Source organism: Leptonychotes weddellii, chromosome 6 (genome assembly GCF_054177405.1).
Source record: "Leptonychotes weddellii isolate Sample4059 chromosome 6, ASM5417740v2, whole genome shotgun sequence".
Classification (NCBI taxonomy): domain Eukaryota; kingdom Metazoa; phylum Chordata; class Mammalia; order Carnivora; family Phocidae; genus Leptonychotes; species Leptonychotes weddellii.
The window spans coordinates 56,801,923-56,814,934 of record NC_138374.1 but is presented as its reverse complement, the minus strand read 5'-3'; the positions used below and the strand labels follow the sequence as shown (position 1 = coordinate 56,814,934).

The 13,012-nt window shown below is 36.1% G+C and overlaps 1 protein-coding gene across 3 annotated transcripts in view; it reads right to left on the bottom strand.

Moving 5' to 3' along the window:
* RTKN2 (rhotekin 2) overlaps positions 1 to 13,012 on the bottom strand; it is a 79,089-nt gene that overhangs the window by 19,333 nt on the left and 46,744 nt on the right. For all 3 annotated transcript variants that reach the window (XM_081824182.1, XM_081824183.1, XM_006742802.3), the window contains exons 8-9: positions 6,507 to 6,613; positions 5,447 to 5,578 (exon numbers count right to left, since the gene is read on the bottom strand). In XM_081824182.1, the coding sequence (XP_081680308.1) occupies positions 5,447 to 5,578; positions 6,507 to 6,613 (239 nt within the window). The remainder of the gene's footprint in view (positions 1 to 5,446; positions 5,579 to 6,506; positions 6,614 to 13,012) is intronic.

Genomic DNA, 13,012 nt, shown 5'->3' with positions numbered 1-13,012 from the left:
AAAAGACTTTTGATCACAAAGACCCACACCACTTTTCCATCCCACTCCCCACCCCACTGGCAATGAATAAAACTTTGGCTAATAAAATGTTTTCTGCAATGTATAGAGGATTCAGTGGCTCTGTTAAGTACCCCTGATTGGGAATGTCTTGCTCAAGAACATTAATAGGGAAGTTTTTTGAAGTTGAAGCAATCACTTTGAAGTAAACCATCCTTTCAAATTTAGATTGAAAAGAGGAGGGGAACAGCTTAGGCTTTTCTTTCCTTCATGTGACTCTTTCCATAGATGGCTCCCTATGAAAATTAATAAACTGACTTAGCTTTATAGGAAATGCCATTTAGAAGAACAAAAATTATGGTTAGAGAACATATCCTGTGATCAAAATAACAGAACTATTATTTATATATACCTTAGCAACTGCAAAATTTATGTTTTTACATAAAGTGGCATTAAACAAAATTACTATTTTCTAAATCATGAGAGAAGAAGAAAGACAACCAAAAGAAAAGAACTCTGATTTGTATTTAATACTTCACATTATTAAGCATAAAAAGATCTTAGAGCCCCAGCATTGAAAATATACTAAAAACTGAAACAAAAGCACTATTCTTTAAAAGTTTTATTTGGTGCTTACCTGCTCCAATACCAAGTTGGCATTTATCAAAGATCTTGTTTATTTGAGAATATACTAATATCATGTGTCCCTTAGAATATTTCCAAAGTAAGCCAAACAATGAAAACATCTACCTTATATTTAAAAATCAAGTAATTTAAAACACTGAATAAATAAAACTCTATGAGTTTATCATTGATACGGGGAGAACACAACAGACACAACACGCATTTGCTTCTTCTGGAGGGAGGAGCACTGCTCCAGTACAGCCTGTCAATATCAGTACAAGACCAGTAGGTAATACCAACTCCTTACTCTGAAAACTGGTCGTTAAAACAGTAAGCTTTCATCCTGTCTTTTCAGGAGTGACTGGGATTCATTCATTCCTACTTGACGAGAAAAAGTCCTTCTTTACAAAAGAATGCCAGCTAATCCACGTAGAATGAGGGATATTATGAGAACAACATATGCAGTCTCCGGTGTAATAACCAATTCAGACAAGGGCAATCAGGTCATAAAACCATTATGTGAAAGACTATTGGACGACAAAGATATTCACACAGTTGCAAACTATCACCTCACTGACTACTTGCTAATAGTAAAGAGGAAAACTTACCTTTATGCTGAAGAGAGCTAGTGGTCACCACCTTAACCAAGTCATTAAACGTGACATTGCCAATAATGAGACAACCTGACATCATGTGCCTCTGAACAGAATGCCCTATAAAGTATTTGTCATTATGCATGAAACATGGTGCTGAATGATGTTTAAGAGTGAATCTAATCAAGCCTCTAGACCTAATTTACAGTTTAGTAGAATGCATAATCCTTGAACATTCCTAGATTGAAAGCAAAAGCTAAAAGGATGTCTTAGGGAAAATGGGGAAATGGTGAATATGGATCAGATTATTAGATGATATAAGAGAATTACTGTTCATTTGGTTAGCTGTGATAATGGTATTGTAATTTCATTCACACACACGCACACTTTTGTTTTAGAGTTTCCTATTTTTAAGAGTTGCACGTTGAAGTATTCAGGGATGAAGTGTCAATGTTGGAGACTTATGTTCAAACGGGTCAGCAAAAAATATAGATAAGAGGCTTTACAGACTCACAGCTATAAGATAAATAAGGTCTGAAAGTGACTATAGTTGATGACACTACTGTATAATTGAAATTTGTGAAGAGAGTAGAACTTAAATATTCTCACAAAAAAAGCTTAAAAAACCTATAATCCAATAATGATTGTAGTAATGATTACACAACTGTATATTATCTGTCAAAGTTATCAAATTGTACACTTACAATTGGTGAATTTTATTTTATGTAAGCTATACCATCATAAAACAAATTAAAAATGAAATACAAAGAGCTTCAACTCCCCCCCCAAGAAGAACACTTAGAGAGAAAGCAAACTGGACAGCAACAGTAACTGCTGAATCTAGGTGGCATGAGTGTCACTCCAGTATTGCTTCAACTTCTTCATAAATCTGAATCATTGTCTAAGTTGAGAAAAAATAAGTAAAAATGACTTTAATATAAGATATAACTACATAGCAGCCAGGCTTACAGAAGTAACAAACAGACTTCTCGACCCAGATAGTCATATTTAAATAAGGTAACCAGGGTGTTTACTGCTAAAGAGCAGTTTTCAGGTGAATGGAAGGGCTCAAGGGAAACCTGAGGTAGGAGTAGGAACTGCCAACAGGAGAGCTGCTGTAGAGAGAGGGCAGGGATCAGCCCTGGAGAAAATGAAGAGAGCAACATCACAAAGCTAGAGAATGTTGCACCTTGGTATCAGTTCAATCTTTGAGATCAGCAACTAAATTCTATTAATCTTTTCAACCTAACCCTTACCTCATGGTTTAATCTTAAAATCCTCTTTTGTACTTGAGACAAAAGTCATGCACAATGACAATTTATGTCATCAGTCCTCAGGGTCAAATATAGCCCATGGTTGTCCCCAAGTCTAAGGTCGAGTCCATACAAATTACTAGATTAATCATTTTCCTGTGAATTTGTAATGGTCAGTTGTGAAACCACCACTGGGATTTCTAAGTATGGTGACTTCAGGCATCTTAATAATGGAGCTGATTGACTACAGAATCACATCAGTCACCAGGCCATCAGCTTTTATTAACACAAGGAAAAATGAATCAATTGAAAAAAGGTCAATTCAGCTGGGCCATGTAAACACTGTTAACCGCTTTTCTGGAATTACACCCTTGTCATCAGACAAGAAAATACACATACCCTGGTTACAGTAACAGAGGGGTTCCACTATAACTGCCCTCTTACATTTAAATGCTAAAGATTCAACACATGTCTAAGCCATTGCCAAGAGGTAGAAACTGTGGCTCCAGGCTCACAACCTCATTTCAGAGATACTTCTTACTTTCAAAACTTATTCAGAGTGGGTATGGAGATAGGAAAAAGTCTAATTTTGTCTTCCAAATCTAGTCTAGCAGTATGTCTGTAAGGAAACAGAAAAACAGTGAGCCATATAATTTTACTTACTAGCTAGACAAGTTCTATCTGATCTGTGAGTCAGTTTCTTCACTTATAAAACAGGAATAACATACCTATAAAACAGGGCTGACTTACCTGCTCTGTCTGCCATAAAGGACTGATATGGTAAAATGAATACCTTGAAAACTGTTTTCAAATAAAACAAATGAATTTTAAAATATCCTTTGTCTAGATTACATTTTAATTTGTTTTAGGACTATCCATATTCTATTGTACAACGTGTAAGAGAAAAATTGGTAGAATTCTATTTTTACTACCTAGGTACCTAGTGAAAAACAGTTTAGACAAAATCATCTATCCAGAACTCTTGTCAAAAGCATCTACCTGAATCCTAGTGAAACAATTAGTCAAAAACAGATGTGGGGACTGGCATGGACTTTTCCAAAATGTCAATATAATAAAAGACAAAAAAAGAAAAAGAGGCAGTGAGTGATGCGCCCAATTTAGAAAGAAAAGGAAACAATCAAAAGACATGGTGACCAGCTACAATTTGTGATCCCTAATCGGGTCTTGGATCAAACAATAAACAAACATTAGCAAGAACACTGTAGGGACAATTGGGATAATTTGCTCTATATATTAGGTATTATTATTTTATCAACAATAAATTTCTTGAGTGTGGTAATAATATTATGGTTATGAAGGAAATGTCCTTGTTTTTAGGAGAAACATGCTGAAATATTTTAGGAAGAAACGTTATGCTGTTTGCTACTTATTTTCAAATGGTTCTGAAAAAAATCTCAAACTACATAAAGAGAAAGCAAATATGATAAAATATTAACGACAGCTGTTCATTATTCTATTCTTTCAACTCTTCTGCACATCTGAAATTTTCAAAAGGCTAAGGTGGGGAAAAGTGGACACTGCATAAACAAAACAAAACACTGGCAAGTAATGAAAAAATTATATCAATTTTCCAATAATAAAAATATACTTTCATAAACCTAATTATCTAAACCAAAATAAATTCACCGTGTTGTAACATTGAGGTTTATTATTTAAGAGCAGCACTAATCTTCCTGATACACAAAACAGATAAATTAAGTGGACTTCATTTAAAAGGTCTCACTTAAGAAATTCCTTTAAGAAAAAGCAGTATAATTTCCAAAAGCAGGATAGAAACAGACCAAATGTTATTATTGGAAAAGATCAGAGAAATTAACTCAAGTCCTTATAGATTAGCAAACTAGTATCCATATGTTTCTCAGGACATACAACTTTTTTTTTCCAAAAGATAATTTAAAGTCAAGTAGAACATGCACAGTTAACAGATGTGATGGCTCATACTTTACCATTGCCTTCAATTCAATCACTCCACAAGCAAGCAAAGTAAAACAACTAGAAACAATTAAGTACAGTCTATGGAGAGAAAACATGATATTCTGCTCTAGAAATGCCATTAAAGTACTCCAGAGTAGGAATGCCAAAAAGGGGGGGGGAGGGGGAAGCACTAGGCTTGGATAACAGATGAAGATAAATTTAAGATGATGGTATAAGTGTGTGTGTGTGTGTGTGCATGCATGTGTGTGTGCGTGCATGTATGTATGTGTATGTGTGCTTGTGTGTGCATGTGTGTGCACACGTGTGCATGGCAGGGGGGTGGGGTGGGGAGGGATCAGGCTTTCCTGTTCTGACACAAGGCTGGACAACTGCCCATCAATCACATAAGAAATCAGGAAGTATTCTCAGGAATGTCTTTTTATGGGTTCATTTGAATATTAACTACAAAAAGCATCACTGTAATATGAACTAACGATTTATGTTTATATAATCTCTTAAATAAACTCATGAAAAATTTAAATATCATGTTAATGTGGAGTTACATTCTCTGCTTTAAAACCTATTTACTGGTATAGATTTCCAATTACTATGTTTTCTTAGGAAATTTACAGTATTTCCTTTACTGGATAAGCTCTGTAATGGAGGAAAAATAAGAAGATTAATTTATCTTTATGAACTATTTTTAACTTTTTATTTTTTGTTTTTATTTTTTTAAGATTTTACTTATTTAGTTAGAAGAGAGAGACAGAAATAGTGAGAGAGAGCATGAGGAGGAAGGAGAGAGAGAAGCACACTCGCCGCTAAGCAGGGAGCCCGACTCAGGGCTCGATTCCAGGACCCTGGGATCATGACTTGAGCTGAAGGTAGATGCTTAACCAACTGAGCCACCCAGGCACCCCTGAACTAACCTATTTTTAGCAGTCCTTCCCTTTTGTCCATAAATGGTAACAATGTGAATTGTATAGAAAAGAACAAACTTTATAAAATGTTATATCTTTATTTTCAAAATAGCATTTTATTTACCTTGTTAATGGACACTACCAAAGCTGGTTCCACTTTAGCTTCAATTTCTTCTGGAGTGTAAAAACAATAAAGTTTACCCCCTCTTAAAACACAATACAACCTTCTCCAACTAATCAGGCTTTCTTCCATTTGCTGAAAAAAAATTCAAGAAACCATCAACCTTAATCATTATTTATCATCATTAAATTCAACAAAATACTTCAATTATCAAAGTTACATTAGTTAAAAAAATTTTTAAATGTAATAGAGTTACCCATTAATTTAGTGTGCAATAAGTCAACAGTCCAAAATCAGAGTAAGTTAATATCACAGAAGAAAGGTTTGGAATTCTCAAAAGCATTAAGCAAAATGGAGGTAAAGATTACCACATAACTTTTACACACATAAAATCATAAATCAATGCAGTTTCAGAAATGCTAGTCTATTCAAAATTAGTGCTTTAAATTCCACAGCAATCCATCTAATGACTCAAAAAAATTATAAAAATAACTCAATACTCAAAATGTAATTTCCCCTTACTGTTCTCAGAACACTGGAAAATGTTGACTACCCTGTAGGAATGCAAAATTTCTTTCCTCTTAATGGAATCTTTTTTAAAAAAGTTATTGATTCATTGAAGCCCATAATTAATTATTTACTGAATATAAATAACTCTGGTTATAAATAAATCAGGAGTAGGTGGCAAAGAGGCAGCCCTGGAAGCCCAGAGGCCTAAACTGTGCCAAAAGCTGTCTGCCAGAAAGGCCCTTCTATGAAAGGTGTGGAGCAGTCGTCATCCGCTTCCAAAAGGAGTCCTCCGCTGCTGACTATCCGGTTCCTGCGCTTATGAAGCAGAGGAACCTGGAGAGGTAGCTCCTTAGCCATCAAAACCGCATCAGACCCCATGCTTCCCCCCTTCTCACCCCCAACCCCGTCACCCATCATTCTATGTCTAACATGGAGGAAACTGTCATTTAAAAGAAGACTTTAAAAAATACTTATTATCAGAAGGCAAAACAACTGCCAGTATATTAAGATCTAGATTGTAGCTATAATTGTAGGATATTTAAAGTCCTCCAACCTGCTGATTAAGAAATCCTGCAAATGCATCCTCAGCCATACAAGCTGGCTGGGCGACTAGGCGGCAGCACATGTTGCCATATAAGGGAAGCCAAAATGAAGACTCCTCTATTTAAACAAGATAGAAAAAAAAAAAATCAAGTTACAAACATGTTTATTTAAGGTCATTATACATTTTTATGTTTTTTCTTTTTGCAATTTTTTTTGCTTTATATAAGAACGTTCATATGTAAAGGTTCATCCTACTCATATACAAGTGCCATAGTTAATGACAAAATCAAATATGAGAAAGTAGATAGGATAAGACGATATTAAACTGTTAGTTTATAAAATCTTTCCCTAGAATAGACATAGAACTTTTAGTTTCTTGATCTCTCATTTGATCTTAAAGTATTTAATCAATGGAAGTAGTTCAGGGCATATAAAGAAACTCATCTAATATAAAAAACATCTAATAAAATGATTTTCATACATCAAATTCTACTTTTTGCTCTGATTTTCATTATAATAGCTAGCAAAGTGATCCTCTAAATAAAACACTTCAGAGCACCATTTCATGATAATACTTTAATAAGCCTTTTGGCTCTTCTTCTTCCCCTTTCCTTACTGAACATTAGGAGAAGCCCTCCAACATGGGCATCTGCACCAGGGGTTGTGGGGGGAGTTGTGGTGCGCCAGAGCAAGGTGCTACAGCAAGGCAGGATGGGGAGGGTGAGTAGGAGAGCTGCCAGGCACGAGGTGCCAGAGCCTGAATGGGCTGGGGAAGATGGGTGACGTGGGGGAATCTTTCTTCAGGGAGTGGCCTGGCGTGGGGGGTCAAGGCCCAAGCAGAGTGAGGAGTGTCTACATGGTGTGGCTGCCCAATGCGAGGTATCAGAAGCCAAAGAGTAAGGAGAGTGCACACATTCGGCAGGTGACTCAGCCATGGGAGTCAGAGTCCGAGAGCTGTGAGGACACAATCCATACATTCAGCGACCCAGAACAGTGTGTCAGAGCCCGGTGACAAGGGCATCTGAGAACAGGTACTGGGCATGGGGTATCAGAGCACAGGCAGGCTGAGGGGGGTGTCCACATGGCGTTAAGGGAAAGGGCAGCCAGGCATGGGAACTGAAAGCCTGAGGACAGTAGGCCTATGTGGGCTGTGTAAGCCTCAGCAAGGTAAGGAGTGGCCACACGGGGCAAGGGACAGCCTAGAATGAGTGAGAGCTCCAGCAAGGAGGAGAGAGCATCCATCTGGGGGAGATCGAAAAATGGCTGCCTTTAGAAAGACTGATCAAAGAAAATGCGTTTTTAAAGGTACTAGAAGACGGTTTGTCAGAAAAAGGAGTTACAAACGTGTAGAATGAACTCTGCACTGTTGGGATTAGAATTGGATGCACTGGTGTGGACTCATGGTTTCCAACATATAGAGATTAAGAAATACAAGACCGCATATGTGCATATGTGTTGCTGTGCCCGCTGAGAGGGCCTGGGGAAAGCAGCACCGTAATGGTGGTGCTCTCATAGCAGGGAGTGTACCTAGAGCCCAGACCATGTCTTCTAAGTATTACTTCCATTAAAAAAAACTGGCATTCCTTGGAGAAATGACTGGTTCCAAGGCTGGGGCACAGAAAGTACCTGATGAGATTGAAATATCTTGTTATGCCATAAAGCAAGGAAACTACTCAATGAATGATGAGAACACTGTCAAAAAGACAACAGAACCCATCTTGAATGTGCTCCCCGTGGCCAAACTGGAGACAACCTGAACCTTAAAATAAGCAATATTAACCGATTTTGATGCACTGAATAAAATAGGAAAACATGAGTCCATATTGATATAAATAAATCAATGAGTAAATTGAAAGACTAATAAGAAATACACCTACATAGTTTCAAGACACTCCCCTCCTCCACACAAAATATGTATTAATTGCAAAGGGGAAACAAGAATAACTGTACAGTCGAGAAGGTGGGCAGACACCACACTAATCAAGTGATCAAAGTGAAAATCATTAGTAATGGGATGAATCGAAATTATATGCCATTTGACAGAATGCAATGAGAACTTAGCATCACTTCCGTGATATTTCTGCCAAAGATGCATATCCTCAATCTTATCCCAAGAAAACATCAGACAAACCCAAATTTAGGGACCTTCTACAAAATAACAGACGATGATGTTTAAAAATGTCAAGGTTATAAATGCCAAAAAAAAAAAGAACTGGTCCAGTTTGAAAGAAACTGAAAGAAGCATGATAATTAAATGCAATGCAGGATTCTGCACTGGATCCTTTTGTCATGAAAGACATTATTGGGACAATAAGCAACACTTTAATAGAGTCTGATGATTAAAGGTGGTAATGTATTAATATTCATTTCCTGACTTGGATAGTGGTAGTGATGTAGCCCATGTCCTATAGTAGGAAATACATACTAACATATTTGGGGCTAATGGAGAATCATGTAAACAACTTGCTCTCATGTATTTTCGTGGGGGGGGGGGAAGATCTTGACATTTAACTTGTAATTTTTCTGTAAGTTTGCAATTGTTTAAAAAAGTTCTTTCAAAAAACATTAAGATATTCCTTTAATGTAGTGTGTAGGTGGGCATGGAGCTTTCACATTTGCACAATTCTCTGTATTAGGGTATAAATAAAAACCCAATATATGGCCCTTTGCCCACACTCGACCACACAAAAATGATTTTCAAAGTTTTTACTGCATCCCTGTTGGTTGACTATAAAATGGCTAGCCATCGGCTTTTACTATTATTGACCCAAAAGTCTTAATAATTCTGGAAAATAAAACATTTTTAGGTAAAAATACAATTATATTATATATAGATGCCATGCCAAGGTTTGGTACATCAGTTATATGAAAAAGACCAGCCGAAATGAAGTATATAAAGTAAAACAAAAAAGTTTTTAACAACCAGCTTGCTCATCATTCTACTATAGAATGGAGCACAACAAATTGCCTGGGACTATTAAAATCTTTTTTATTAATACCTTGGTAAAGCTGCTATCTTTCAGAAATAAAGGGTTTGACCTGGGAGAAATAAATGCATAAATACAATAAAGGCAATGATTCTAAAACACAGACATAAATAAATAAATATGTGAGAATCTCTTTTCCTAAAATAGACAGGAAATGAAATAAAAATTGCATAAAAGCAGGCATCTAAGTAATACATCTGAAATCAACTTTGTGAGTTACGAATTTAAAGTTTGAAAGCAAATTTCTTTATATAGCAATCCCAGATTTATGAACGGCTTATGTTCTAAATATCTGTAAGCTAGTTGTATTTAAGTTAAGATGCACTTTCTAAAAAAATAGAATCATAAATGATGATTAGTTTTTCAGATGAGTTCATAAAGTTTCTCCAATCAATAATGTATCTGGAACCTAAATACCATATGTAACAATGGGCTTCTCTGGTAAAATAAGTTTAGATTTCATAGCATGCAGAGAAAAATAATTTCTTTCTGATTGCAGTCCTTAAAAAGGGATATTGGATGTAGAATTCCTTTTTCTACAGACCCCTTGCCACATACTCTGCAATCACCTGTCCCTTTTAACCTAGGTTTCTTTACAGCTCAGGACCCCTGTGGAATGAAGTGTAGAGTCACAGCTGCTTCTCTTGACTTCTGACAAGAAATATGGCATCTAGGCTAGTCACTTCAGCTATCTGAGTATCAAGTCTTCATTTTTAAAAATACTACCTTCTTAGGTAGGAGGGTTGTTGTGAAAATCAAGTAAGATAAAGTGTAAATGGCATCTATCATTGTGTCTGGCACACAGTAGCTGCTTCTCATAATTTCATATCCAGGGCAGTCTCACTCTCAAAACTACATCCTTTCCATTTTCAGAGCTGTCTCCATCCTTGTGCAACATATCTAACCAAAATACTTAATTCTTCTTTTCTAACCAAGGGCGGCATTAGGACAAGATGAAACAGGAAGTGAAAAAGCAATTTGACTTTTCACTACTTAAAGATTTTATCTAATTCATTTGTAGTTTCAAATGGGGAACAAAATGGTGTTTAAAAATGACAGCAACAACAAAAACAAAACACAGGCAAGGGAAAGAATCCAGATAACATCTCAGTTCCGTGTGAGTCAATCTTCACAATGTGGTTTCATTGTTTTATAAAAAGCATAAAAATTTCTTGATGACAAAGATATCATTTTAGCTTTTCCTTTCAATTATCAAGAATAATAAAACTGAGTTATAAATTTTTTAAATTCTAGTATTTCCTCTTGATTTTATAGACATATTTAGGAAAACCCACTGTATTAATGTAGATTTATATTAATGAATAAATTTGAGGATGGCTTTTTGCTGTATAAAATTGTTTCCTTTAAATTACAATATTTCTTATTTTTCAAAATATGAATGATTTCCAGGATTTTAGTTTACCCACACTCCTAGGAATATACATACATATTACATAAAGAGTTAGACACATACGTTACTATTTCTTAAAATTTTTTCTGTGGAGGCTACAAGTTCCAAAGTCAACAGTTTTTGGGTGTTATTATTTTAGGCATAGGTCTTCTCACAATCTTTAATATGTTAGTCTGGATTGTGTTTCTCTAAAACAGAGCCATACCAAACAGTTCCCATGCTGATCCACCCATGAGCATTTTATTAAATAAGAATCTAGTACTATCTTACAAAACACTGAAGACAACTGAGGAATCACTGCTAAGTTAATGCTTCCTTTATGAATTGTATTCCTTTCCACAACTTTTCAGATGATCTGGTTGAAAGAATGGACCCTTTCATCATCAATTCCATTATTCACACATCGATAGTATTTTGAGTCTTTAGGTGCTTTAGCAGTCATCATCCCTGACCAGAAAGCATAGCAGAAAGAGCACAGCCTGTCCTGGATTATTTAAAGTCTGGCTCACCCACTTCCTAGCTACATGATCTACCATGTTATTTTCTCTAGGCTGCAATTCACCCATCTGTAAAATGTAAATGACAATAAAATGAGGAACTTGTGAAGGTCACAGAGCTAGCCAGTGGTAGAACTAGAATAGGAGTCCAAGGCTGATGGCTCCACAGTCCAGACTATTAATCACTTCATTGTAACATTTCTTTATAGATATATCTCACAGATACTAGGAATGAAAACTGCTACAAAGTATTTATTTATTTACATTTATTGTGGTAAGAACACCTAACAGGAGATCTATCCTCTTACCAGATTTTTAAGTGCACAATACAGTACTGTTAACAATAGTGCATTGTGCAGATCTCTAGAACTTATCCACCTTGCATACCTAAAATTTTATACCCGTTATTTAGCAACTCCTTCTTTCCCCTGGCAACTGCCATTCTATGCCTGCTTCTTTGAATCTGACTATTTTAGTTACCTCATATAAGTGGAATCAGGCAGTATTTGTCCTTCTGTGACTATTTCAGTTAGCATGATGTCCTCAAGGTGCATTCATGTTGCCACATATGGCAGAATTTTTTTCCTTTTTAAGGTTGAATAATATTTCACAGAACAGTGTCTGACGCATAATAGACACTCAACATATGATGGTAATTTTGATAATTCGCGGAGAACTGACACAAATGAAATGACAATAAACTCCATCTGCCAGATTATCTGATGAAACTGATAATGCTAATACTATTACGGACTTCAAGTTTTGGGTGATGGAAGTCTAGATTGTTCAGACCAAACTTCCCACTGAAAACTACTGAAAATGCTGAATCAATATATTTATAATTTTTTCCCAGAGCAACAAAGAGGTAACAAGACTATAAGAAATTACCAGTACAAATTTGATAGATAAGAACCAGTGAGTTAAGTGAGCACAGAAGCTGTGTTTGTCCTGAGAGCATTTGCCAATCCCAGCAAGTCTGAATTTATGATTTAATGATCCTGCAAGATGAGGAAGCAGAAATCAAAGTCTAGGACCTGAACAATGTAACTATTTTAATGGGAGATCCTCCTCATGCTAGGCTGATATCCCGAAGGAATCACCAACAGGGTAGTGGTGAACTAGAAATAATCCAAGCCCAGGATTCTTAATGCCTAGAGGAGGGGGGATAGGAGGGGCCAAGAGAAACTCAGACATGATCTTTGGATAAAGCGGGCCTAGATTGATAGTCCCCCCCCCCCCAGGTGCCTGCCAGAAGCAAACAGAAACATTAAGCATCAATTTATTCCTATATGTAAACTTTTGATTATGATAACAAGTATATGAAGACATTCAAGGAATTGAAACATCATGAGAACCACTAGAAAAAGACAACAGAAATAGACCCAGAAAGACATTATATATCTGAATTATTAGTCATAGACTATAAAAGAGCCTTTTTACTAAAAACCTAAAAGATAACATTGACAATGCATGCAGGAAATACAAAGTTCCAGAGCAAATCTGAAAAAGTCAAATAGAACTTCCAGAGTCAAGAAATACAAGAACAGAGATGAAGAACTCTTGGGCGGCTGGGTGATAGACATTGGGGAGGGTATGTGCTATGGTGAGCGCTGTGAATTCT